This window comes from Aquila chrysaetos, chromosome 25, assembly GCF_900496995.4.
Source record: "Aquila chrysaetos chrysaetos chromosome 25, bAquChr1.4, whole genome shotgun sequence".
NCBI lineage: Eukaryota > Metazoa > Chordata > Aves > Accipitriformes > Accipitridae > Aquila > Aquila chrysaetos.
Window position 1 is genome coordinate 137,605 of NC_044028.1, and position 25,862 is coordinate 163,466.

A 25,862-nucleotide genomic window follows, 5' to 3' on the forward strand; every position below is an offset into this window, starting at 1 on the left:
TTGCAGGTGATGGGCAGGTGGGAGAGCCTGTCAGAGGGAGCGGGGGGCGGGGACGGCCCCCGCCGCGGCTCGCCGTTCGTCGGCTCCGGCCGCCGGTGCCGCCGCAGTCACTCGGTTCCCCGCCGTTCTGAGGCGGCAGGAAGCCCGGGGCTGGTTGAGGAGCCGCAGCGGAATGCCGCTGTCGGCCGTGCCACAGGCGACCGTCCCTCTTGGCCGTCAGTCTGGGGCTGTCCCCACGTCCGTGGGGTGCTGGAAAGCGCAGAGACTTGCTGAGGCTTCCTCTGGTCAGTCTTTAGTTGTGCGTTTGGCCCAAATCTGCTTTTGTTTTACCTAATTTTTAAGAAGCTTTATGCTCTGTGGCTTTTGTTTTCCACTGGGGATTTTTCTTGCGGGGGGAGGGGCGTCTAAGAATGCATTTTTGGTGGCATATAGGGTATGAATCACATTCTGTTCTTGTCCAACTTATTTTTGTAATTTTAATGAAACGGGAAATTTCGGTCCTGAAACCTCTGCTTAGCCATGCCTTGCACTGGTCTGCATTTGTTAACGTTTCTTGAACTACGTTCTATGTGGTATTAAAGTTCAAAATGTTTTTTCTTCTTGGGAACTCTAGAATTAACTATTTCAATAAATAATCACTTAAATTTGAATCAGCCCTAATCAAAATACATGCTGAAGTTAGGAACCTTGTTGCCCAACATCCCACCTAGTGAGCAGGCACCTGCAAGAGTGATTCATCTTAGGCACATTAAAACACCCACTGGAGGAATTCTGTTTCTTCATAACCCCAGGCAGCTGGAATTCAGTTACAACTGGCACCTAAAGCTGGCAGAACAAATCTAGGTATTGCTGGACATTTTTTTGTTTATACTTTGTTCTATCTGGCTTTTAAAATTCCCACTTAAAATTTTGTTAATTTTTTTGCCTATGGTATCACCTCAAACATGATGTACGCAATACGGAGCTTTAAACCGTCTTTGAGAAAACAAAAGGCTGTTGCACAGGGTAAGGCAACAATCTACGATTCACGTCCATAACAGAGGGGGCAAGATGTCATCAGTTTAAAGTACAGTAAGAAAAACTGAGGTGAAGTATTAAAAAAATCCTTCTACTGGCAAAGATACTACAACACTAGGCTGCCTAATGGGGAGAGCATGGGTATGAAGTCTTCATTACTTGGGGCTTTGAAGGCAAGTTAGACAACACATGTTTTAATTGTAGCCGCTCCTGCCTTTAGCCAAGGGGATGAGCTAAGTGGCCTGTTATAGCTCTTTTCAGGTTTTTTTTTTTCCACTGAACAATTCATATTCTCGTTTAAATTTATTTTGGTTTTGACTCCTACAGAAAGGATAAAAAAGGTGAGCATTCTTTCTGTTTCGTATCTCTCTAGGCTGGTCTCAAGAAAATCATTGAGCTGTCAAAGGAATGGGTATTGCCTGACATAGCAAGACTTTTGTTTTAAATCTCAAAGTTGTGTCAACTAGCTAATGTTTTTAAGAGACCTTATTGCCAGCAGAGATGGAAAAGGACAAAGTGCTTCCAAAGCTTCCACAGGCATACCTGTAACAGCTATACATCATCAAAGAAACCTCTCATTCCAGGATGGGTCTGAGTTTGTGCTTGGAATCACACATCTACCAGGCTGATGTCTCAGTTGAAACTGACTTTTCAGTATTTGGATTCACCTCAACTGGTGAAGGCTGGCCTTAGGCTCGAATTCCTCCCATGCAGGTGGGCAGTTTCAACATCTTCCTATTGCAGTGAGAAATATGGTAAGTGACATATCACAGAAATGTTTAAGAATGCAAAATAATGATTGCACCTTCATATAAGCAAACCAAATCCTTGGACCACTTGCCCTGTTCTCATCAAGTCCTCATTTAGCTTCTCTCCATAAATGAGCTACTTAACAGTAATTACATTCTATTAGAATGAGCAGTTCCTGTTCACATTTGTGCTTTAGCCAATTACATATCATAAGGATGTAAAATAGGATACCTGCTTTCCTGTGGGCCCTTGCTCCTGCCCAGCTTTCTCTTTTCCCAATGCATGGATACCTATGGCAGCATCTGCCTTAATTTCTTTATTCCTTTTAACCAATAAGTGCTGGAGGACAGTTAGCAGCTGGGTATACAGAAAAACATCCTGACAGTCACAAATGACTTGGGGAAAGAAGGGAGTTTCAAAGATCTTAATGAAAACACCAGTTGCAGGCTGATTCACTAAGCAGTTACTGGAAGCCATCTCAGTAGCATGTTACTTGGTGAAAATTTATTTGGAATGTCTGGTGGTGTCTTGGCACTAATTTGGAATAGAGACTTTCAGCAGGCTGTTGGAGTGCAACAATGGCTATGCCAAATCAGACTAAAGATCATTCTAGCTAAAAAATCTTTTGCCAGTAGCAAATGCCCACAGTGGAACCACGACAAACATGTACTCCCCTGTTTACCCTTTCCAGTGATTCCAGTGACATTACCAAAAGCAGCGGGTTATAGGGGAAACTTAACACACTGCTCGCAAGATTTATCTCATGAAATTGTGCAGATTGCAGTCTCAGAGAACGTCACATAAATATGGACTACGTGTTTATGACTGCCAGGCAAGACTTCAGCACACTGAAACGTGAATTTGCAGGGTCATTTTCATCTTTCTGAAGTGAAACTTCCCACTGAAAGGAAAGCTAGCTCCAAATAAACTCTAAATGTTACAAAAGATCCAAACAGGATTTTAACGACTTACTCATTTATGTTGCCTTTATTAACTGGTTTCTGGTTTAGCGTACACAGTTGTCCCTTTTATGCTCTCACTTTTGCTAACTGGTGAAGACACTTGAAGCTACAGATACATATAGTAGGAATTTGGATTGAAAGTAGTGCTGGTTGACTGTAAAGTGCAAATACTTTTAGTAAGACAGTCTGATAAAAATATAGATGCACATGATTAGTTAATTTCTACTAAAGCAATGTTTGTACTTAGGACTTATTTTAGTAAAATTCAAATGCAATTAAAATGCAGGAAATCAGTTTAGTAAAATGACACCACTTTACTGAAGTTGCTGGATATATAAGGAAAGATTAGAATATGTTTTGCATTTAAAACTGTTAAGATGAAATTCACCTCATATGTAACTGTACAGCCTCTAAGATTTTAGAACTCACAGGTCTTAGCTTCTCACACTTAATTCTTACTACCATTTTGGAATATAAGCAGTCCAGTGGTCTTCTCAATACTAATACTGAATTATGAACTTTTCTATACTTGTAGAGGGCACAGCTGTCAAACTGCCTGAATAATTTCAGCAACCTGTACTTGGTACTTAATCAGTTACTTCCTTCAGCCATTTCTATCTTTAAAACTTTTGCAGCAAACATGTACTAAGTGGCTTCTTATTTACATTTCTAATACTATATATTGGCCTTATTATGAAGTGTCAATTTCAGTTACCTTAGGTTTTCAGACAAAAGAAGCATTTATATTAAAAAGCAAAGTACTGGATTCTAAAATAAATCCGTGATATTAAGCAGGGTGATTTGTGAGTCGTGTGAAAGAAAATGTATGCAAAGTGATTAGTTAAAACTTCCTACATGTGTTTTTGTCTGATTATATATCTATACCAGAAGAGACTATGTCTTACTATAATGATCAGCAACAGTCATAGCAAACGCCAAGGAAAACACCTTAATTTCCCAGCGGATATATATCTGAATAAACATGACTTTTTTTGTGACAAAGCCTTTGGGGCAGCAGAAAAGGATACGTCTCCTTTACAAAGGAAAAAGTATTACTGCTTTGAATCACTGCAGAAAAATGCAACTACATTTTATATCTGAAGTGCTAAAATAGGAGTATCAGTCATATTACACTGTTAATGTCAACATCAACAGATTTAGAAAAGAAAAATTTAAAGACATCACAGTTTAAAAGGGAAAAAACAGGTTTATTTCATGCAGTTTACAATACACTAGTGTTATGAAAAGGAGGTTAAAAAAATACCCACACACATTTTAATTGTATGTTTTTAAGAATGATGGTTAACTGTAACCATCTTCAAATGATTTGGGAAGCCCTAGCTGATTTTTATCCAGGGAAATTCCATGGATTCAGTTTCTTGTCTATGTCTGTGCTAAGAGTTTTGGCTAATGCAAAACCATTAAAACAGATCAAAACTCAAACTTTGCTGCAGTAAGAACACTTCAGAGATAATGAATTGGCACAAAATAAAGTGTTCTTGCTAATCCACTATCCAGGAAATAACACGGTGCAAGTATGGCCGCTTGGATATTAACATAAACAGCTGATGCACAACTGATTTTGAGACCAGTGATTTGGGGGGGTGGGAAAAAAAGAGCATTTGTTGAATTGGGTAGGTGGGCCTAGAGAGTCCATAGGAAACAGATTTTTCATAGCTAGGCTCAGATGAGGCTCAGTACAGGAGCAGCTGGAAATAGTTGCCATTTGATACTCCTTCAGTTGGGTGATCTTTCAGTTCCAGGTGGACAGGTTGGCAACATTTCTCTTACAGTGCCTTGGCACTTGCTTCATCCTAGCAAGTATACATAAGCCAAGTTAAGTTTGAGTAAAGTTGTGCATAAGCTTTTGGAAAATCTTCAAAAGGAGCAAGAATCATGTACATAAATACATTAACTCTTACATTTCAGATGACCAGGCCTGGAAATCTCAACATGTGTTAAGTCAGGTCAAAATTTAGGCTCAGCTTTCTAAGGCAAGCAGAGGAGCACTGTCACAGAACCTCCTCCCCTTCCACCCACCCCCAAAGTAGCAAAATAACTTTCTAAAAAGGTTCTCTCATTATAGTAGTTATTAACACACAACATCCTAAAGAGAACCCTTTGATGGGCCCGGAAAGCTATGTTTGCAGCAGTATCCATTCACTTAACTTTTGAGAAGTTTATGCCTTGGTAAGCCTTGCTAAAGTAAAGGACAGCTAAATTGCAATGAAATACTCAGCGACAATTTCCTGCGGCAGAATCTTCCTCAAAGTCTCTCTATTGCCAGTGCTATTCATAAAAGTTGTTAGATTTCAACACAGGCAATAATAAAGTGGTGGGCAAGTGTACTGTCTTCTCTGATGTATTCCTTACAAAGCTGCATACTCAAATTCCAAGCCGCATACTGAAATTCCAAGCCATATATGAACACTTATATCTGCAATTGGTTCAGCCATTTGTAACAATTATTTTAGAGTCCATGAGTTGAAAGAAAAACAGACTAGCTGCTTTTTAAACATTGTATGTCTCCGGAACTTCAAATTAGCCCCGGAAAGGATTTTAGCCCTTAGTATTTCTGCACTGAAAATGGAAAGAGTTCCTTCTGTCTGACACTCATCTAGGCAAACTGAACAGTAAGATCTGTTTAGCCCTTGAAAGCCTCAGTTCAGTAAGAAGCCTTTAAAGACAGCTCCTAATTGTTGTGAGCCAAAAGAAACAAAAGTTATATGACACTGAGTTCAGACAGCCTTCCGCTTTTTTTTTAAACTGAATATTTAGGCTATTTTAAGAATCAGTAATTATACACACAAACTCAGGTAAAATCCTGCGATTGTCCTTAAAGCTGGCGATAACTGCAGTCTAAACTATAATGAAGTAACAGGCAGCATCCTCAGACCGTATGTATTTCAAAATTGTTGTGTTAGAAAAGACACTTCTCCAATGACCGCTAGAAGTTTTAATCCTACTGTCCTGAGCTAACAGGTACTGTTAAAGGCATAACAAAATCTCACCTCTTTTCAAGGGCCCCACCTTTCAGGGCTGATGGAAGAAGTTAATTTGAAAAACCTGAAAGATTCTTTTGATGTGGTCAGAGAGAATAAAATAGGAGAATGACACTTTTTGATTTTATCACACCTCAAGTGAACAAAACCCCAGGCTGCTTCTCCAGACTCTCTTTCACTTGACTTTGATCTCCATGAAAACCCCAGTACTTCACTTTTCTCTCAGTACTTCTCAAGGAATGTATTCCAGTATACCTGAATGATTGGACAACACACATTATAATTCAGTTTCTAGGTAATTTCATTCAATCAGATACTACTGCATTTTTGCATTCCAAGTTCATTTTTGTAATACTAATAAAAATAGTAATTTGTAATTAATGTGTGTTAATTTGCTGGTGGTAGTTCTCTACGGCTCAAAAAGAGACTGACAACTCTCAACAACCTCAACAGACATTCACAGAATACAGTGTTCTGTTCTGAGAAGCAGTTTTCTGAAAACACCATCATCCTACTCAACAGACCTGTTCCCTAAGCATAGCTGCAATCAAGTTTTTTTTTGTTTAATCTGCTAGAACTTTTCCTTTTTCTCCTGAAAAAAAAAAACCCAACCCTCTCTCAGAGAAAGAGGAGATGGATTCAATTTTGGTATCTACAGGAAACAGTCCTGGTTCTAATCAATCATAACTGTGCATTCACATTGCTAGAAATTTAATATAAAAATGTCATCTCCAGTACAGAAATTAGCCTCTGACAAAACTTAAGGACAACAGTATGGTATATGTTTCCTAACTCAAAGCAAGAAGTTGCTATGGTAAATTTGAACTTCTCAGTTTTTAAACAAGTTTTGCAAGAAGTTTGTCATCTAAAAGCCTTTAAAGAATTTCACTGAAAATCCACTAATCATCTGCTGAATGAACCTCCTGTTCCATGGACAACAAGCCAAACAACTTCACTAAATATTTGTATAGCAAAAGGGTAGAAAGTTAAATCTTCCATAGAATTTACATTTTCATGAGAGGTCACCTTGATTAATTGTTATGTTCTGGTATCTCTCCCTTCCTGCTTTATTTTCTTCTGCTATGATCTCCTTGTGCTTAGGATCTTAAATTCTAACCTGCCATACTGTTTTGATTTAAGAACAGAGGAGCTGTGTAAATCTAGAGTTCACGTCAAAGGCTTTTGTAGTATAGCTTTTCAACTACAGCCCCCTAGTGAACCCATCAGCTTTACATAGTCATAGGCAGTTCTCTTGAGGTAAATACTCTCCAAACGACAGAAAAGAAACAGACAAAGGACTCTGGTTTAAACTGTATCGGTACATTACCTCATCCTGCAAGATCTTAACAGACGAAGCAATGTTTGCAAAACCTGGTGATGTAGATTGGACTCTAATGCAATTACCTTGTTACCGTAGCTAACTTTATTTGAAATTACAAGAGTCAAATAAAAAGAAACCACACTTATTTACGGATCAATTCTTAATGCCTTTTTCAAAAGGCATACGGTAGCACTTCCATCTATCTGAAAGCCTCACATGCTCACAAAAATTAAAGCAATAACGACATTAGCAAGAACAGGAAAGTAGTTAGTTCAGGTGGTGTCAAACAACAGCATATTTAAAATAATTTACAAGGTACCTGCCTACTAAAGTTCTCTTCTTTTTTTCTTTGTTCTTTCTTTCTTAAAATGTTTGTGAGGTATTGGAAACAAAGTGCAAAATGATTAACCACTCATTTCCCCCAAATTTGCTACAACAGGGATACAATGTAAACTAGATTGCAGGTAATCTCACCATAAAAGCATGTTTTTAAACTGAAAATACTCCAGTGAAAAAAACATACTTCAAAAACCCCACTCTTTTACATATTCTAAATTTGTTCAGTTTGCTCGGTTTGTTACTCATGCTTTGCTGCTGTCATTCTTGAAAATGTCACTTTATGAAATAAAATTTTCTGTCTTTTTTGGGTTAAATAAGAGAGACAGCAGAAATGCTGATTCAGAAGGATCATTGTAAAACAGATATTTTAGGCATTAAAATCCACTTAGGCCAATGCCAAATTACTCTGTAGAGCACATCAAGAAAACAACAAGAAACATGGTTGGCTGCAATTCCATGAGCTAGGGAGCTCAGAGAATTCAGTGGAGTCATACTGTTTAAAAACACAGTAACTACTGCAGCAGAGGAAATGTTTTAATATGCAATTAACACAGACAACTGTTATGCTTATTTTCAGATACACAAGATAACCTGTTACTATTTAGGGGAAATTTGGGTGCTAAATTTAAACTGATAAAATATGGGTGCCTAAAAAAGTACAAAAGTATAAACACTTCCCCTTACACAATTACATTTTTAGTAAATTCAATTCAGTTTTAACATCTTAAAAAAAGACAAACATTTTATGTGTTGTTGTGGAGGGGCCAGCAGCTTCCTGTGCAGACCACATCCAAGTCGCAAAATGCATTACAAACCCTTTCAAGCATTAGACGCATGGACAAAACATTTAGCCCATTGCTTAACCTGCTTAGTAGAAATGGTTTTTACAAATTGTTTCTGCCAAACTTTTATCAATGTATAGCAAGTCCTTTTTTTTTAAAAAAAAAAAAAAAAAAGTAGACCCTGGGTGTTTGAAAATCACACTTTTGTGTAAAGGATTATATGCATGAATTCTGAAGTTACTGAGAATGAAAACATAATGTCTTTAGAATTCAAAACAATCTTGTAGCTTTTTGAAACTCCCTTCCACTGTTTTCATAAATCAATGAAGCAGAGTTTTATATCATCAATTTCATTAAGTGTTTTAAAGATGTGTTAAAGATTTTCCTCAAAACATAGTGTATTAAAAAGCTCCAGTCTTGTATATTAGCCTTCATCAAGGACAAACTAATAAAGCTGCACCAGATGTTTTCAAACAGTGTTCTTCAACTGCATAGTTGAAACAGTACAGAAAGAGAAAGATTGATTACAGCTATCCTGAATGTCTGAAGTAATTAAGTTTTTCAAATCGATGAGCTTGTGTTCACACTCAAGGTTGATTTTAATCCCAGTCATAGAGATAGGGACCTAGAACTAGCCAGCCATATTTCTGTACAACCTCCAGCTCTTGAAAAATCTCTACCATAATCCACAGAGTTCAATGCTTATAGGCATTTTATAAAAGCACAAACACACATATGAGCACAAACATCTCAAAAGAAACAGAATGTTCAGTTGTTCATTTTAAGTGAATTTTTTGATTCCCCTTCCAAACATCTGGTTAAGACTGGAGCATAACTTTTGCAGGAGGAGACTGTTTTAACAGAAGGAACATCAAGAACAACTCAGATGAAATTTTCAGAGATGATTTTCTCCGAGTTTAGTCTTCCCTTTGGGTATTAAAATATGCTATAAATCCAATCAATATATACACCCTTCCTTTAGAGAAACCTTTTGACTGTTGTGTAACTTATTATGTGCTAGTTTCAGTTGATCTCCTAGGCTGTTATTAACAGAGTATGTCACAGAGCCATAAGGAATGTGCAGTATAACACAGTCAGTTGGGGCTGCCCCTGATTCTGAAACAATGTAGACCCAAATATTTGCATTTGTGGGCTGTAATGTGTGTGTGTGTGTGTGTGTGTAGCACCAATTACATTGTCCTTTAAATGTTTACAATGATTAATAGGAAAATGTCTCCGAACTGATCAACGTTGGGTCAACAAGCACCAGACGTTAAGTGCTACATGTCTCAGAGTTAAATATGAGTGCATGGTCATTTCTTTTCAAATGACCAGCATCAGTCAGCCCACAAGAGATTACAACCATGCACTACAACCAAAACTTAACACACACTCCCACACCGTCTATTCCCACTATGTAATCTTGCAATGCTTTCAGCCAGTTGACACCAGCTTATAGGCAAAAATGGTTGAACCCAGATCAACAGAAAATTGTCTAAATCAGATTTTTTTCTTTTGCAGCTGAGCCTCTTCAGTGTGACAATTCACTGCGTCTTGGAATAAAAGAGAAAAAATTGTCACCGTTCAATACTGTCTTCACATCCTGGAACCTCGTTCTTGCAAAATCTGAAACAGACCAGTAAAAATTCTATGAATGAAAATTCGTTCAAGATCATTCCTAAAGCATGGTCAAAGGAGGTCAAAGAGCAATATAATGACTATTTCAAATAACTGATAAAGTGTCAGGGAGCTGGTTCATGGACATTCCTGCAGTCTGTGCTTTAAGGCTGAAAAAAGACAGATTGATACATACAATGTCTACCATCAAACATAATGAAAACAGATGTAAATCACTGCTAGGAATTGAGTATGATTAATATAACCAAAGATAAGGGTTGGTAGATATAAAAAGTAAGCCATTTCGCCTCATCCTAATTCTGAAGATACTTAGGTCCTGTGTGGTAAATGAACTTGGGTGCTTATTAGAGATTGAATTTAAGCTTCATTTTTCCTGTTCCAGTAAAACATCCTTAACTCTCTGAAGTTTCAGCTGCAAATTGTGTCCCACAAATTAGTAATGAAAACATGAACTAGCAACTCAAAATGTGCACAAATGACACACTGGGTGAGATGACGCAGGAAGTTTTCAAAGGCCAAGAGTACAAGCTGGCAAGATTTAAATCAACAGACTGATTTAAAATCTGAAACAGATGCCCAGGCTTGGTCTTTTGCATGAACTAAAGTCAACCAACTACATTTCTTCACAGATTTTTACTATGCTGTTCAGACACACAAAGCTTATCAGTTGGACTGACCAGCTATATGAACTCTGACAGCAGTTTAAAAATATTTTTACATTAATATTATTTGCTCATGCAAGATCTCGCAAGTTTTTTAGGCATCCTTGTCCACATGAAAATTGTTTCTGTGGACACAGGACATAGCACATTGAACTTTTCATGCATTACCTTGTCCATCATTATCCTCTGAAACGCTCAAGGCAGGCAGCTGACAGGCAATGCAGGCTCTGACTTCATGAGGAGGAATATATTTCTCAAAAATTCTGTCTAAGGAATTTGATTATCCCACTGTTACCAAGGAACTGAGATTCCCATGATAGTGAGTAAAAGGATTTTTTTTTTTCCCTAAAAGCAGTTGGTTTGTTTAATATTCACTTTAAAAGGTATATATTAAACATAGGGACTGAAGTCTAATGGAAACAAAATATCTACCCCTGAAAAACCTAGCAATCCTTGTCTATAGTATCTTAAAACTTGAAGACCACCTATTCTACTTCCAATTTGACTATTTTTTCCCTTTTCTGTTTCAATTCTCTTTGGCTCCTCCAGTGAGGAAAGGATCCAAGTCTTAGGATTGACTGTCCAAGCAACAACATTTCTCATGTTGCCACTCTAAACTGAATGGCAATCAGCAATAATGAGGTCAACTCTTGGGCTGCATAATACTGCAGGGAAGCCTTTAAGCAAACTGTAGAACCAGTCATGACAGTAGCCAAATAAAGCACTAAGCAAAGCTTCAAAGGTACTGAGCACAAGTACTTAATGTTAATCTGTAAGTAAAAGTATCTCTAATGATACTTCATTTTCTTTTGCTTCTTGACAGTTTTCCTAGTGCTGGGAAGGGCTCGTGATTTCAAAAGCTGAAAGAAAGCAAAGGCACCATCCCTGGACAATGGCATAGCTGTCTTCAATGTACAATTTCCTTCAGTGTAGTCTGATATTAAGACAAACACCTGATGCTAGTACTCAGTAGCACATTCCATCCCAGAGGACCCACAGAATCTGACAGCACACACAAACACTTCAATCTTTGTGCTTGTAGGGTAAAGGTTGGCAGCCACTTAACACAGCACAGCATTTTCATGTATGGTCTTAAATAAAAAAAGTCCAGCTATTTGGTTTATTTTTAATATTGTTAAAACATTGATAGTTTAACCTATCAGCCTCTCTCAGTTGTCAAGCCTAATATGTCTTTCATAGTGACTATAGTCAAGTAGGGTTTCACCTGCTTTGCACAACTCCATGGGATTTTTTAAGGACTGGAGTTCATAAAGAACCCATCACCATTTGTGTGCCTCAGGGTCAGTTCAGAGACAGTTCAATGTTAGCTTAATTAAAAAAAAAAAAAAAAAAATCCACTTTGTCACTTGCTTACTGCACTTACTGCAGTACCTGGAACTCGCTTTGTGCATACAGAGTTCTTTTTCATTTCAAATTCAGTATTATTATTTTGAAGTTATCAAGCCAGATGTCACTGCAGCTACTTTGATAAATTTCCAAAATACAGAAAGATGTTTCCCATGGGCCATGACATACATGCTTTAGGGTATAGTTTAGATGCAAACATTGCTTAGTTCATGAAAATAATTTACTATGTGTACTAAGCAAAAAGCATGTCATATGAAACTGTAAGAAAGATACAAGTGAATTCTGTGAAGAAAAGCCAGGCCCCAAAAATTGCTCAGCAACTGCTAGTATAATATATTCAAAAGAGATTAGATAAACTTACAGAAGATAGTGCCATTGATACCTGCTCAAGGTACCATAGTGTCATTGTAGCTTTCATACAATGATCTGGATGCAGGCTTGAAGCCAAAATTCCTAAACTGAGGCTTACTGGAAGGTGGGGAAATATATCAGGAGTTAATTTTATAAGTGCTTCATACTTAAACTCTTTCCTTGACTATTTGCTGTTGGTCACAGCTTTCACAAAGTGCTGGAGTAGATGGCCACATAATGGATAACAGTCTGACCCAGCAAATGTAGTAAGTGAAACAATCTCTAACAGAAAAAAAAACATGGCTGAAATAAGCACCTGTGCAGTTAGAAAATAATATTGGTTCTATTCATTTTGTGAATCTTTCCAATTTAAAATGAAACATTTGAGTTTATTCTAGAAGATAAAAAGTAATTCTAAGAGCAGTAGTCTTAGAACTATTTTCTGTAGCTTCAGGAACACATACAATAAGATAAAACTAAGTCAGATCTGGATGCTGAACTTTGCATACTTCACTGAGCCAGTAAACCTAACGTAAAGCAGAAAATTCTATCAGAGCAGGCAATATTTTACACATTTTGCTTGGTACTTCTTCTGTAACCCCTACCTTTACTAAAGGGGAAATGATTTCTGATCAGCAAGCTCTCATGAGAGGTGTTCCATCCACCTCTGTTCAGAAACTGTGAAAGAGGATCTTTTGTAGTCATGGGCAGTGACTTCGTCCAAAGAAGAAATTGAATTTCAGTTATCAAGAATTCTATCAAAATTGTACTTACTAAATACTGAAAGGATCACTGACTCTGTTCTGCAATTCGAAATTCTTCCTTTTTTTTTTTTCTCCTGAAAAACTCTTTAATAAGCCTAGTCTTAAAAATTTTAGTGGGTTACTGGGCAAAAATGCCAAGAGAAGATGTCTCAGCACTAACAGAGGTCAATAAAATTTGAAAACAATTATGGCAGGTCTTTTCCCAAACTGCTAATAGCTAGGATTAGGGAGTATGTCTGGAGCAGAACCAGGCACGGAAGAAGTTTTCATTTGAGAACATGCTCTACTAGCTTAACAGGTGACTTCACTGATAATGCTCCTCTGTCCACACACTTTAGATCACAGAATCACAGAATGGTTTGGGCTGGAAGGGACCTTTAAAGATCATCTAGTCCAACCCCCCTGCCATGGGCAGGGACATCTTTCACTAGATGAGATGCTTGAAGTGATGCTCAAAGCCCCACCCAACCCAACCTTGAACACTTCCACGGATGGGGCATCCACAACTTCTCTGGGCAACCTGTTCCAGTGTCACACCACTCTCACAGTAAAGAATTTCATCATTATAGCCAATCTAAATCTACCCTCTTTCTGTCTAAAAACGTTGCCCCTTGTCCTGTCACTATGGGCCCTGATAAAAAGTCTTTCTCGGTCTTTCTTATAAGCCCCTTTTAAGTACTGGAAAGCTGCAATAACATCTTCCTGGAGCCTTCTCTCCTCCAGGCCGAACAACCCCAACTCTCTCAGCCTCTCTTCATAGCAGAGGTGTTCCAGCCCTCAGACCATTTTTGTCTCTCTCCTCTGGACCCACTCTAACAGGTCCATGTCTTTCTTGTACTGGGAACCCCAGAGCTGATGCAGCACTCCAGGTAGGGGCTCACGAGAGCGGAGTAGAGGGCGAGAATCACTTCCTTGAGTTGCTGGCCACGCTTCTTTTGACGCAGCCCCGGATAATTGGCTTTCTGGGCTGCAAGTGTACGTTGCTGGCTCACATCCGATTTTTCACCCACCAGTATCCCCAAGTCCTTCTCTGCAGTGTTGCTCTCAATCCATTCATCACCAAGTCTGTACTGATACTGGGGACTGTCCTGACCTTGGTGCAGATCTGCAGTGTTCTGTTCTGTTTTTCCTCCAGGTGCACCAGATCCAAAGTTGACTTATAAACTCTAAACAATGCTGAATGAACTCTCATATCCTAGGGGCTTCAGTATGATTGCTTCTTAGGGAAGCAGAACATGAGAATTGTTTCCTCCCACTCAAAATAAATCTGCTGCAGACAGAATAGTGTTTTAAGGACTATTTGTCTCTCGGGCAGCTTAAGAATCTTGCATTCAATTCCGGCACAGTGCCAGTTTATTTTTTTCAATAAAGCTTCAGATTTGATCCACTCCTTGCAGCCACTTCTGAAGACTGGGCAAAAAATCTTATTCTACCTCAGCAGTAGTTTCTGTTAGCATCAGTTAAGAAAATAATGTAGGTTCTTCTTCAGCCATGTGGAAGCAACACTTCAGAGATAAGTATAAGGCTGCTTTACAGCTAAAAAATTCACGTGTATAGGTGAGAAGCTGGAGCTCAATCTCATGCAATGGTAAAAATCTTCAATTTATACAGGCTCAAGTGACTACCCACATACTGTACCACTGAATAGTCAATGATAAGTTATCTTCTAGAAATTGGATAGCAGAATAAATATGAGCAGTGCTTGCAGACACATCAGGAAAAGGTTGCAAAAGTTGTTCTTTCTGATGCAACTTTTGTGTTCTTCCACTTGTGACTTTGACAGTACCTTGATCTTCAGTAAGATGTCAAACTACAGTGGAAATGACCTGATCCCTCCCCGGAGAGAGTTGTTTCCTGTGATAAATATAACTGTAGCATCAAGATCACACTATTTACTTATATTTGCCAGGTCTTGATTCAAAAACTATTAGTTTCAAAATAATCAGGTAAGACCATCTTTTCACTATGTTGTACTTCAGTCAAGTTTGCTAACTTATTGCCAAATCAGACATTTACTTAAAAGTGTATACTTAAGTTTGTATCATATGCCTCTACACCTAAAAAAATTTGACAGTAAAGCTGGTGCACAGAAAATAAAAATGAAAAGCAATTCTGACCCTAGAATCTACATGAAGAACTTTTCTTCTCAGCAAAGCTTTAAAGGAACCAATCACAATACAGCTTATAACACCAACACTAATTATTCTGTCAAAGAAGCAAGATCCAGAACAGGAATTCTATCTTTGCTAACCATGCCACAACTATAATCACAAACACACACACCACCAGGACTAGCCAAAGGACAGCACTAGTTGGGGTAGGAATTGGATGGGGCAGAAAAGCATCTGGGTAAAATCCTAGGGCAGCTAGTGCTCACCATGACATTTACACTTAATCTGAGTCATTCATATCGTAATCCGTTTCTTCATCCTCACTCTGAGTGGCATGCAGCATGCAGCAAGTATAGAGAAAGGAATGGAAAAGAAGAGATTGCAAGTGAGTCAGAGCTGCAACAAAGTACAGTCCACTTACACTTGAAGCATCTGGGAATGACATTTATTTACTTTTTTCTGGGACCCCCACTCTTTGTAAGAAAGTATGATGGCAGACAATTTCAAGGAGGAACATTACAGATTTCATGAAAATTTCCTTTTTCAAATGTCCTAAAGTCAGCAGATAGAAGCCAATAGTGCCATCCAACATAACAATAGGGACCGTAAGTATGGAAAAAATTTAAATAAAACTGTAAAGCTAGTACCTTAACTCCGTGTACTCTTCACCACGGATGGGAAAGGATAGTACTTGAGAATCTAACTTTGGATGCAAACATGATGAACAAGTTTTGGTCATTTGTCCCAAGAGTGACAGCTCAATAAAGTAGTATGAGAGAGAAGAATGCTCGTGGGAATACAGGTTATCTTTCAGCAGTGCCATGACAACCAGTAAAAGCACTGGAACCATTTAAGTCAATGTCCCAAATGCCATTAATTTCCTTCACTTAGGTGTACTAGAAGGTTACACAGAAGTCAACTACTAACTTACTATGCAAACTGTTTTCCAAAAAAAGAAAACACAAGAAGAAAAGTCTCTAAGAAGGAATGAAGGTGAAACTTGATTAGATGCCTATCAGAAAATGCTCTTCCTATTCTGAAAGTCCAGTACTATTAATTAAAGTGCTTGTCAATAAAAATTACATATTGGCAGTTTTTTGATTTCTCTAACCCAATCTGCTGTAAAAGTACTAGGAAGACTTTCTCATGGCTTCTAAAAGTCAGTCCCAGTACATGAACAGATTATTCTGTATATATCACTGGATACCAGAATTTCAATCATATGAACTTCAAATTGCAGACTAGAGGATTAATGCTGGCTAAGAGGGAACTATTGAGACAAAAGTTCCCAAGATCCAGTCAAGATTCCTGAATGCAGCTGTCAGAAACCTCTCAACCAAAAAGGAATTAATTTTTTCTCCCCCCCCTCACCCTTAAAAAAAAATAAAATTGATCTATTAGAAACACAATCTATAAAAAATGATTCTTCAAGTATTGCCATTAATTGCTAGCAACAGATCAACTCTTCCAGCACAAAAGGAGTGAAAGTTTGTATCTCCAACTAAAATTAACATTAATTCTTATTCATCACCCTGGTCAAATTATGCTTTGCTCTCTTCTCTGAAACAATGACCAAGAAGCACTTCAATGGAGAGGTCTAAGATTTAGCTTCTCTCAGAGCTGCTGAATTTACAGAGTTGTACTTCACTGTGAACTAGCTTTTGTATTTAGGGTTTAATAGTTTCATTTGATCCATATTTTTCTTTTACATTAAGAATGCAATGTAACTCTGGCAACTTCTGAAGTTCCCTAAAGATGCACTACCATTCGTTATAAAGATGTTTATTAGGTTCTAGAATTCCATGTTTTATTTCAGGTATATATCTCCACCCTAAATTATTACCACACACCTCTTTAACTTGTCAGCTTTTAAAGTTCTCCTGAAGCATCCTGGCAAAAGCAGACCTTGACTAGGGTTTTGGAAAGGGTGAGCCATGGCTTACCCAGGTTCACTGTTTACCCTTGACTACATTAATCCCTTACAACTCTTTGGAAGTTTTATCTCAACAGTGACAAAAGAGCATAAATTAGTCATTTCACTAAGAATTCAACATATTTCTATAGTGCAATTTACAAAAACGTCTCCATATGCATAGCTGCATAACCAAGTTACAAGGCACAGAAAGCAGAGAAGTTTATCTGAGGCCTCAGTGCCAAGACCCAGATCAATTCTTAGCATTATTTCAAAATTAATTTCTTTGAAGGTGATTCTTGAAAAAGCAACCTTTGACATTTTACCAATTGTTTCCCATCTACACATACTAAATGAAAAGCTTTTAAGCCAACTACAGAAATATCCAGTTTGTCTGTAGTCATCTCCTCATACAAAGCAACAATACAATGATAAAAACTTCAATACGCATGGAAGAGAAGAATACACTTACATACACCACTGGTCTGCCTTATTACTATTCAGTTCTGTTTTTAAATCTTCCCTTGTACAAACTCTGAAAGACAACTGAATAAAATGCTAAGATATTGTGCCCATTACAATCTTTCTGTAAAGCTGGTTACAGAAAGTAAAGAGAACTAGGTAGAAACCTGACAATATTAAGCTAACAAATACCTTCATTTTATAACATATTGCACATGACTCTCTTTCAGAGACAGCCTATTACAATCTCCATTCTTGACAGTAAGATTTCTTCAGTTGAACTCAAGCAAGAAAAACAGTTTTCAACTGAAATAGTGGCAGAATAAGGAAGCATTCAAATGTGTAAGAAACAAAACCTAGATTCTCAACTGTAAACAGCAAATACCAGCCAATACTCAAAAAACCAGGACAGGCATCAGGAACAGTACAGAGTATTGCATTTAAAGAACTCATTTGGTATAACAAATGCATGCTAATTGTACCATTTACAGTTAGTTACAGTCTCTCATACAATGGACACAGAACCATTAGTAGTCATGAGTGAGGGGAAAAAAGGCAACTAAATAATGGTCCAGAACAGAGGTGGGCCTACCACGACTTAGTGAAGCCCACCCAATTTGACACCATTTCTTTAGCCCAATGTCTAGTAACTTACCTTTGCTTTTTCACTGGGTTCACTGGTTGTGCCATAGGGAGTGTTATGCAATTCCTTTGAGACAACACACAGAAATTCAGCCTGATCTTCATTGCCATAGTTATAGGAAGAACCAATACTGACTAGCTGAAAGATAAAAAAAAAAGTCAATTGCATTTCCACATAAAACAAATTCCAAACAAATTCCTCAAATTCTCATCATTAGTATAAACACTCCTCACTCTTCAGACTGTTGGTAGTGCCTGAAGCATGATTCTCCACTTCACTGCAAATGCATTTTGATGTTGACAAATACACTGACACTCTGATGATACGATAAACATAGCTTTGCTTTTTAAACACTTACAGAATTAATGATTTATGGTTATGACTATACTGTGAAAGAACAGGCTACAGAGGCAGGCCAGTGGAGAAGCAGCCTGTTCCCTGTTTCTGTTATTCAGTGGAAACCTTCCCATCCTCCAAAGTTAATTTTTACAAGTTTCTATGCGGTATCTTAATGTGGCATGATTTAATATGTAAATGGCTGCATGCAAGAAGCACTTTGGCCTTAAGGGATACCCACCACATTACTTACAGAATAACAATACTTCTATTAAAACATAGTTAGAGTGGACAAAGACAAAATTTGCATTTGATTGGAAAACAGCAAGACACAGCATGGTGGGACACCAAGATTAACATCTGAAATTCATATGTACTACTACAAGGAAGTTAATTAAGGAAGCGTGACAAGCAGAAGCCATGTATAATGAAATGTGACATATTTACAAGTTTCTGCAAGTCTCGATATTGAATGATAAATGACAATTTACTGAGAAGGAAGGATATACTCAACACCAGTACTACCTCATATGCAGCATGTTTATCAAATGGCAGAAATTTCATGTAACTTGTCTTACCTTACACACAGTACACTTACCTAATCCTAGAAGCTTTACATAGCCTGCCTTTCCAAGCCAGAATCAATTCAGATGTAGCTGGTTCATTTATTTTAAAGGTTTATTTCAAAAGCATGACAAGATAACGTATGGTGCTATTACTACTGACACAGATCAAAGTCCTAAAAATCAACCTGTTGCACAGATACACTGTATCTAAACGTTATTAACAAAACTGTATTAAATCTACCTACCAAATCACCACACACATGTGATAAGGCTGTCCTATTCCCCAACCTCTATTATATCATTAAAATGTCCTGGTAATGGCCCCACAGAAAAGGCTTGACTTGTTTTTTCAGGCAACAGCACTTAAAACACTGTAGTTATCTGTCTAAAAACAAACTGTGTAATGCCATTACTCTAGCAGAGCACCAAAGACAGTAAAAGCCTTGTTAAAGCAGGGAAGATGCAGCCAAGACGAAATCTTGGTCTAGAATCTGTACTTGTGGGATAAGATTATTCCCCCAACAAAAGTGGAAGGTAGACCAAGGTTAAAAGCAGCTTCCAGATAGCACTGTCAGGAGAAAATAAAGCCTCATTGTACTTTTAAGGAGAGAGAGGAGAGATGCTCAGATGTTCCAGCACTGTGGTAAGACAGCCAAGCAAGCACCTCCACACAGACAGACAGAGCCAATGTCTACAAAGAGCAGCAGGCAGTATGTCTGCACAATGAACCAACTTGATGCCAGGCTTAGGTGATGTCAAAATTTTTGGACCCTGATGATATTACAGCACACAAGGTTCAGCCTCCGATGAACAGTACTGGCAATCAAAATTCAGCACTCTCTAACCACCTACTTTAACTACACTGTCTGGATGTGATCACCAGAAACCTTTCCCTCTTTCCTCTACTCCTAACATCACTCTAGTTCTGCAAAATACATACATAGTCTGTAATGAACACAGGCTGATCAAAAATGAATGCGATAAAAACATTTTTTCCACCAAAACCATGTAATGAAGTTACAAAAACCCAGGTTTTTTAGAAGGACCAATACATTCTCACTGGAATACAAAGGCACCATTTATCTTGAGATGTTAAGTCAGCTAATGTTTCACAACAGATACGGTCCAGACTGCAGAGTAACATATTTGTGCAATATAGAATCACAAAACCCATAAAGTAACTAGTTGCTTAGTTGCACAAAATGGACTAAGAAAGTCCACTGAAAAGCTGGAAAATCAACCCAGACTTGCTTCGTATGTAGAGATGATTTGTTGATTCTCTTCCCTATCAGCAAAAAATATCATGCACAAATTTTCAAGAGAAAAAAAGCAGTTAAGTTGGCTCTAAGCCTGTTGAAGTGGTTTAAAGTTTATCCTATATATTATATAGCAATTACAAGCCATATACTGCAAATACAGTAACTGCTTCAACTACTGAGGTAAAATGTAGGACTATTTTAAACAGTATTTTAAACCCACTTAAAGGCTAGAAAACATTCAAAAAGTTGGATACATGTTTAAATACAGCCACGGATAATTCACCTTCTCTGAAGAGAAATTGGAAGAATAAAATTCAAGCGTATGATTTGATTTAGTATACAGTCAACTTTTCTTCTTGCAAAATGGCAAGAACTTGGTATCAGATAAACTATGATAACAGCTACCAGAAGGAAAAAGACTTCTTTACTCCTTGACACTCAGAAGAAATAAATGACCTCTCTGAAAGGAGACATGATACAAGATCAAATATCAGCCAAATCATCAGTCCTGGTTCAACAAGGTTGTTAGGTCCTCACTTGATAGCTACTTACATCCCCCACTAATGCTTCCTAATCCAAGTAAGTTGACCTTTTGCACATAAGTCTTTTTAAGAGACATGGCAGACTGACTACTTATTAGCTAGTTGGATAGGACTATTGATTTAGCTGACTGCAAAACATCTGGATGACTTTTTGCAATTATTAATCAGCTGGTGCATTTCAAGATAAAGTCACTTTAGCAACATTAAACACAAGTTCTTCAAAACTCCAACACATGATACTCTTGTAAGCAGATCCGTATGTGTGCAACTAAGAATGTATTATTTGCGTAGTATCAATAGCATGCTAGAAACTTCATCGTAGCTTTTTGAGATGCATCAGCAGCAATAAGGGTGATGGCAAGAAAAGAAACAATGGAAAATTATTGCAGATTAGAACTGAAGTGTTGTGTCAGAAAGCATGATCAGAAATAAAGCAGTATTTTAGCACTTGTATTCCAAAAGTCACCCCATTGTTCCCAGTGTTGGTGGCAACACTTTAAGAAGGATGCTGATAAACTGGAAGGAACTGCTAAACTCTCCTGCCCCGTGTCCATCCATCCCTGCCCACCCCCAAAGAAGGAAAAAAAAAAAAAAAAAAAAAAAAAAGAACCCACAACAAATCAGAGTAATCCGAGGTCTGCAAAACATGTGTTACAATGCATAGGAAAAGCATTTCAGATTATCCAGCCTACCGTTTCTCAGACTTTCTGAAAGGACAAACTCTTTTTGGCTCATGGGGCTTTAACAGTAGAGAGAGTTGTAATGACCAAGAACTTAAGGAAGGAAAAAAAGAACATTTTCAAACTCCGAATTTCATAGATTCGTATGATTATATATACATATGTAAACATGCAGGCATGTATTTTTCCTCATCGGGTTTTTTTCCTTCCATTACTTGTTACATTATACTCCTTACTAAAGCAGTGTGATCCTGCTTGAGAGGCCCTGTGAGCTCCAACAGTGTCATAACTGAGCATAGGAAAATGCCAATGTTACTTATCACAGAAAATTCATTAGACCATGATCCATTCACTGTTTGCATGGAATAAGGGTGCTGACACTAGCAGGCTTTCAGCTGTAACTAAAAAAGGCAGGAATGGAAAGCATTATTATTTTTATTGTTTAATCAACAGAAATACAATTATTTGTATTATATTGCTTGATGTGCCAATACAGGTCAGGATTTCCCATGTCTCATAAAGCCTGAACTTTTAAGTAAGATAGAAGATGACAATCATAAAGGGCAAAGTTAAAAAAAAACCAAAAAACAACAGTTTGGCATAAGTAAAGGTAGACAGAGACTACCCAATGCCTAGCTATGGTCAGGCTTGTTTTCAAAGAGGAATGATTTAAGAATGATTTCAGGGACAATGATGAAGTAACTTCCTGAAGAACTTTTCCTAAGTCTGCAGCCTTGCAAGAGGATAACTGTGTATTTCAAAAAAGACTATTTCAGAAAAAGAGATGATAAAAGTGGTATAGCTGAGAGAATAGGTCAAATGATTCCTGCACCAAGTTATTCAATGGCAGCAAAATGCATGAATCTCTTCCTGTCTTAAATCAATGACTGTACACCTAAAAATATCCCTATGAACAAGCAAAATGGGTGGTGCATCACTTATAGGAACCTAATTTTTGAAGTGAACAAATCTCACACCTAACCGAATTGAGACAGATCTCAAAACCAGTCACATTTCAATAACTTGCCTACACAGATTTGCTATACTGGTTTAACAATATTGATTCAGAATCTATACAGTACATTTACAGGACAAATTAGCAATAGCATTACCATCACAGATAACCACTCCAAATTGCACAAACAGAATCCCTGTCTTTCTCTGCTTCACACTGGAGTTACTCAAACTTACTAACTTTTCTACTTCATGACTACCAATTTCCTTCTCTTTCTGTGATGGTCTGATTCTCAAAACTGAGTAAATTTTCTAACAAGTACTCTCAAATTCTATTTTAAATATTCTTATACTTTGAATATTACTGCTTCTATTTCAGAGGTCATGAACTTGTACACTAGAAAGCTTGTCTTGGAAAGCTTATCTTTTTTTTTTTTTTTTTTTAATTATACTAACAGTTGATAGAATAAAACAAAGTCCTCCCCTCAATTTTTTTTTACAGAATCAAGCTGTATGAATGTAAGAATGGCCTCTATGCCTTTTAGAGTTATAATGCATTTATTCTACTGCCTTCTCAAAGGATTTGCCAAAGGCTATATAAAGCCTTTAAGGCTATCAGCCATTAAACTCAGCACTGATAACTGACACGAGGACCACAAGCATATTTATTTCAGGTCTCTTAATGCAATTGTCAGACTTCTAATCTAGGAGGAAGGAAAATTCATTCCCTTCCAGATTTTTTTTTTTCTTTTAAATTTTATACCTGCCTTCATTTCTTCATTGGCTTCCCCCATCTCCCATTTTATTATGTTGAATTTTACTTTAAGCTATCTAGGACATGAACACATGAATAACATCATGCTGCCTGTACTCTACACATCCTTAACAACAAGCCACATTTCCTATTCAGTTCCAGAAAGTCTGCAAACCCAATGCATTAATTCCACATTCCAAATGTTACCTATACAACTGCAAGAAACAGACAGTGCTTGGTACCTTGAAAGCAGATTCTGGAACATAGCTAGGCAACAGTCCAGGTTTAAAATCTAGAACTGTATAGCTAAGTGTCCACGTAAATTCATATGCAAGGTTCTGCTCATATCAAGTCACTTTACTGTCATGTTATCTTCATGATGTTATACTGATCTTTCAGACTGAATAACCACATATAAAGCAAGGAAAAGAACAAGTACTCTGAGTATTTTATTGTTGAAAAATACTACAGAACACCAGGTTCCCAAATCAATTCACATAAGACACTTCAAAATGAAGCACAGCTATGTAAAGAACTGGAAACTGCTTCCAATGTTACTGGTTAGCAAAAAAATCCCTTCCCAAACTCCTGAACACTGGCAAGTAACACAGCAATTAAAAAAGCAGTGACTTGATGGCAAGAGGAGCAGGAAGGATGAGACAGCCTAAAAAGCCAATAAGTGAAGCTACGATTCTTCATTTGGGTTTCAAGAAAATTTCCCAAGGGGGAAAAAACCCAAAACAACAAAAAAATAAAGCCAAAAAACCCCAGGATGTTCTTTCCACTTGAGACAAGATTTAAAACTCCTGGTTTTGTTCTCCCCTCACTCCTTATTTTATTTCTGAAAAATTCAGTTATTCATTGTTCCAGGTTGAATACATTTCATCCACCTAAAAAAAAGGTTAAGTTCCGAGTTACCAGAAATAAAGCATTCAAACTCAGAACTTAACTGGCTATTAGGTGGATGAAATACGCTCAACTGGAACAAGGATTAACACAAAAATGTCCCTTTCTAAACCCAGTGAACTCAAAGCTTTATTTAGAGGGCTCCTAACGTTAAGTAAAAGTGGTACAATTTAAACAAATATAGATCAAAGGCTGTTAACTTTGGAGGAAGATTTAAGGAAAAGAAGTTACCTATTGAGAACATAAGAACTCTTCTTGGGAAAAACCTTTAACTAAATAACTAGGGGGGTTTTGTTTGTCTGTTTATTATTTTTACAATATGAACAATCATAATGTATAATGAAATACCGTGAATATAAATAAAAGCCAGTCACAAATACACACAAATTACTATGTGCTGTACATCCAGGAATAAAGTGGAATGATTTGAAAGCAGCAGAAACGCAAGGAGGCCAAGCATATCAGTGTGAGGGCAAAAAGAATGGTGTGACACACCTCACTGCAGCATTTCTGGAAGCATCTCTCTTCCCCTTTCACTTCCCGTGACACTATCAGCAGATACTCTGACTGCTGGGCCCGGCCACAGCTGTACTGGGAACCTATACTGACAAGCTGAAATAACCAATCAAAGCAAAACACAAAAAGAAACCTTTGTAAAGCTGAAGCACATACCATTATCCAAATCGTACAAATAACAGATGAGCTCAAACGTTCAGGTAACATTTACTTGCCACTAGAACAGGTTGCTATCAAGCTACAACTTTCATTTCAACATACTTAAAATTTATGGAGGCAGTTGCAAAGCCCTTTATAATTTCAAGGGAAGTTAAGAGTTACTGATAGTAAGTCAGAAAACTTCCCATATCACTGTGGTGTAGTCAACTACTCTGAAAAATATAAACAAAGTTCGGTGCATTATGAAAGTGAACATTATTTTCCTGTCACACTTGCCAAGTGCAGAAGGTAACGTCAATATAAGACTGGAAGGTGTTACGTAAAGCAATATATCAAGCCTGGGTATGAAAGAGCTTCATCTTGTTCCAGATGTTGATAAACAAAATATAGCTAAGAAAACATATGAAGTCAACTAGAGGAAAAAAAGTTGAGTGCTCTAAATTGGTTTTAGAAGGGGTAATTTACAGAAGATCCAAGAAAATAACTGGAGTGGAAAAAATTGTCTGTCTTGTTCCCATAAAAATCAGTACCAAGAACTCTGTTCACACTTGCCTAACATCTAATAATTCAGAAGTTCAGAACAACCTCAGCTAAATTTCTCAACTTGTCATTACAGAAAATGTTTTAACTTAATAATGCATGGCAATTCCTAGCCCATTTAAATTAAAGCATAGCCTGTCAGTGCACTTGAGAAAGATTAGAGCTTTAAATTAAGTGTGAAGAACTAGACAATAACTGCCTATTCTGAGTAAACTGGAGATTACTAGTGATGAGAAGGCTCATGAACAGTAAATTTATTTTTATCCTGCTATTGTTATGTGAATAATTTTGAAGGCAGCAGCTAAATACCATCCTCCTCATACAGTGAACATATTTAAGACAGCATTATGGTGACAGACTCAGGTTACATTAATCATTAAAATTTACGTAACTGACACAGCACTGCTGTCTAAAGCCTTTGTATGTAGCAATTTTGTATAGCCCAAAGTTTACCATTATGGAGTATTGCCAAAATATTGTTTTTTCTGATTGCCTGAAGAGGTAACAATTGAGGCTAAAAATCATCTCCAAAATAACCCACTGAAATCAGAAAAGTGGGGTAGCAC

At 37.4% G+C, this 25,862-nt stretch overlaps 1 protein-coding gene and 1 long non-coding RNA gene across 6 annotated transcripts in view; one reads left to right on the forward strand and one right to left on the reverse strand.

Annotated features, from left to right (window-relative positions):
- The first annotated feature begins 35 nt into the window (after positions 1-35).
- Positions 36-14,238, forward strand: LOC115335533. The gene is made up of 3 exons (XR_003921457.2): positions 36-284; positions 1,391-1,772; positions 9,695-14,238. It is a non-coding gene; the product is annotated as an uncharacterized LOC115335533 (long non-coding RNA).
- The window catches only part of LOC121232387 (BTB/POZ domain-containing protein KCTD5-like), a 40,439-nt gene continuing 18,493 nt past the window's right edge, over positions 3,917-25,862 (reverse strand). The window contains exons 5-9 of one of the 5 annotated variants that reach the window (XR_005931424.1): positions 24,577-24,693; positions 18,097-18,222; positions 15,334-15,392; positions 5,865-9,799; positions 3,917-4,543 (exon numbers count right to left, since the gene is read on the reverse strand). Coding sequence is in view for 4 of the 5 variants with exons in the window: in XM_041120195.1 (XP_040976129.1) it covers positions 15,348-15,392; positions 18,097-18,222; positions 24,577-24,693 (288 nt within the window). In the remaining variant the exon portion in view is untranslated. Of the gene's footprint in view, positions 9,800-15,333; positions 15,393-18,096; positions 18,223-24,576; positions 24,694-25,862 lie in introns of all 5 variants that reach the window. The other 4 variants (XM_041120195.1, XM_041120196.1, XM_041120197.1 and 1 more) reach the window with 4 other exon arrangements.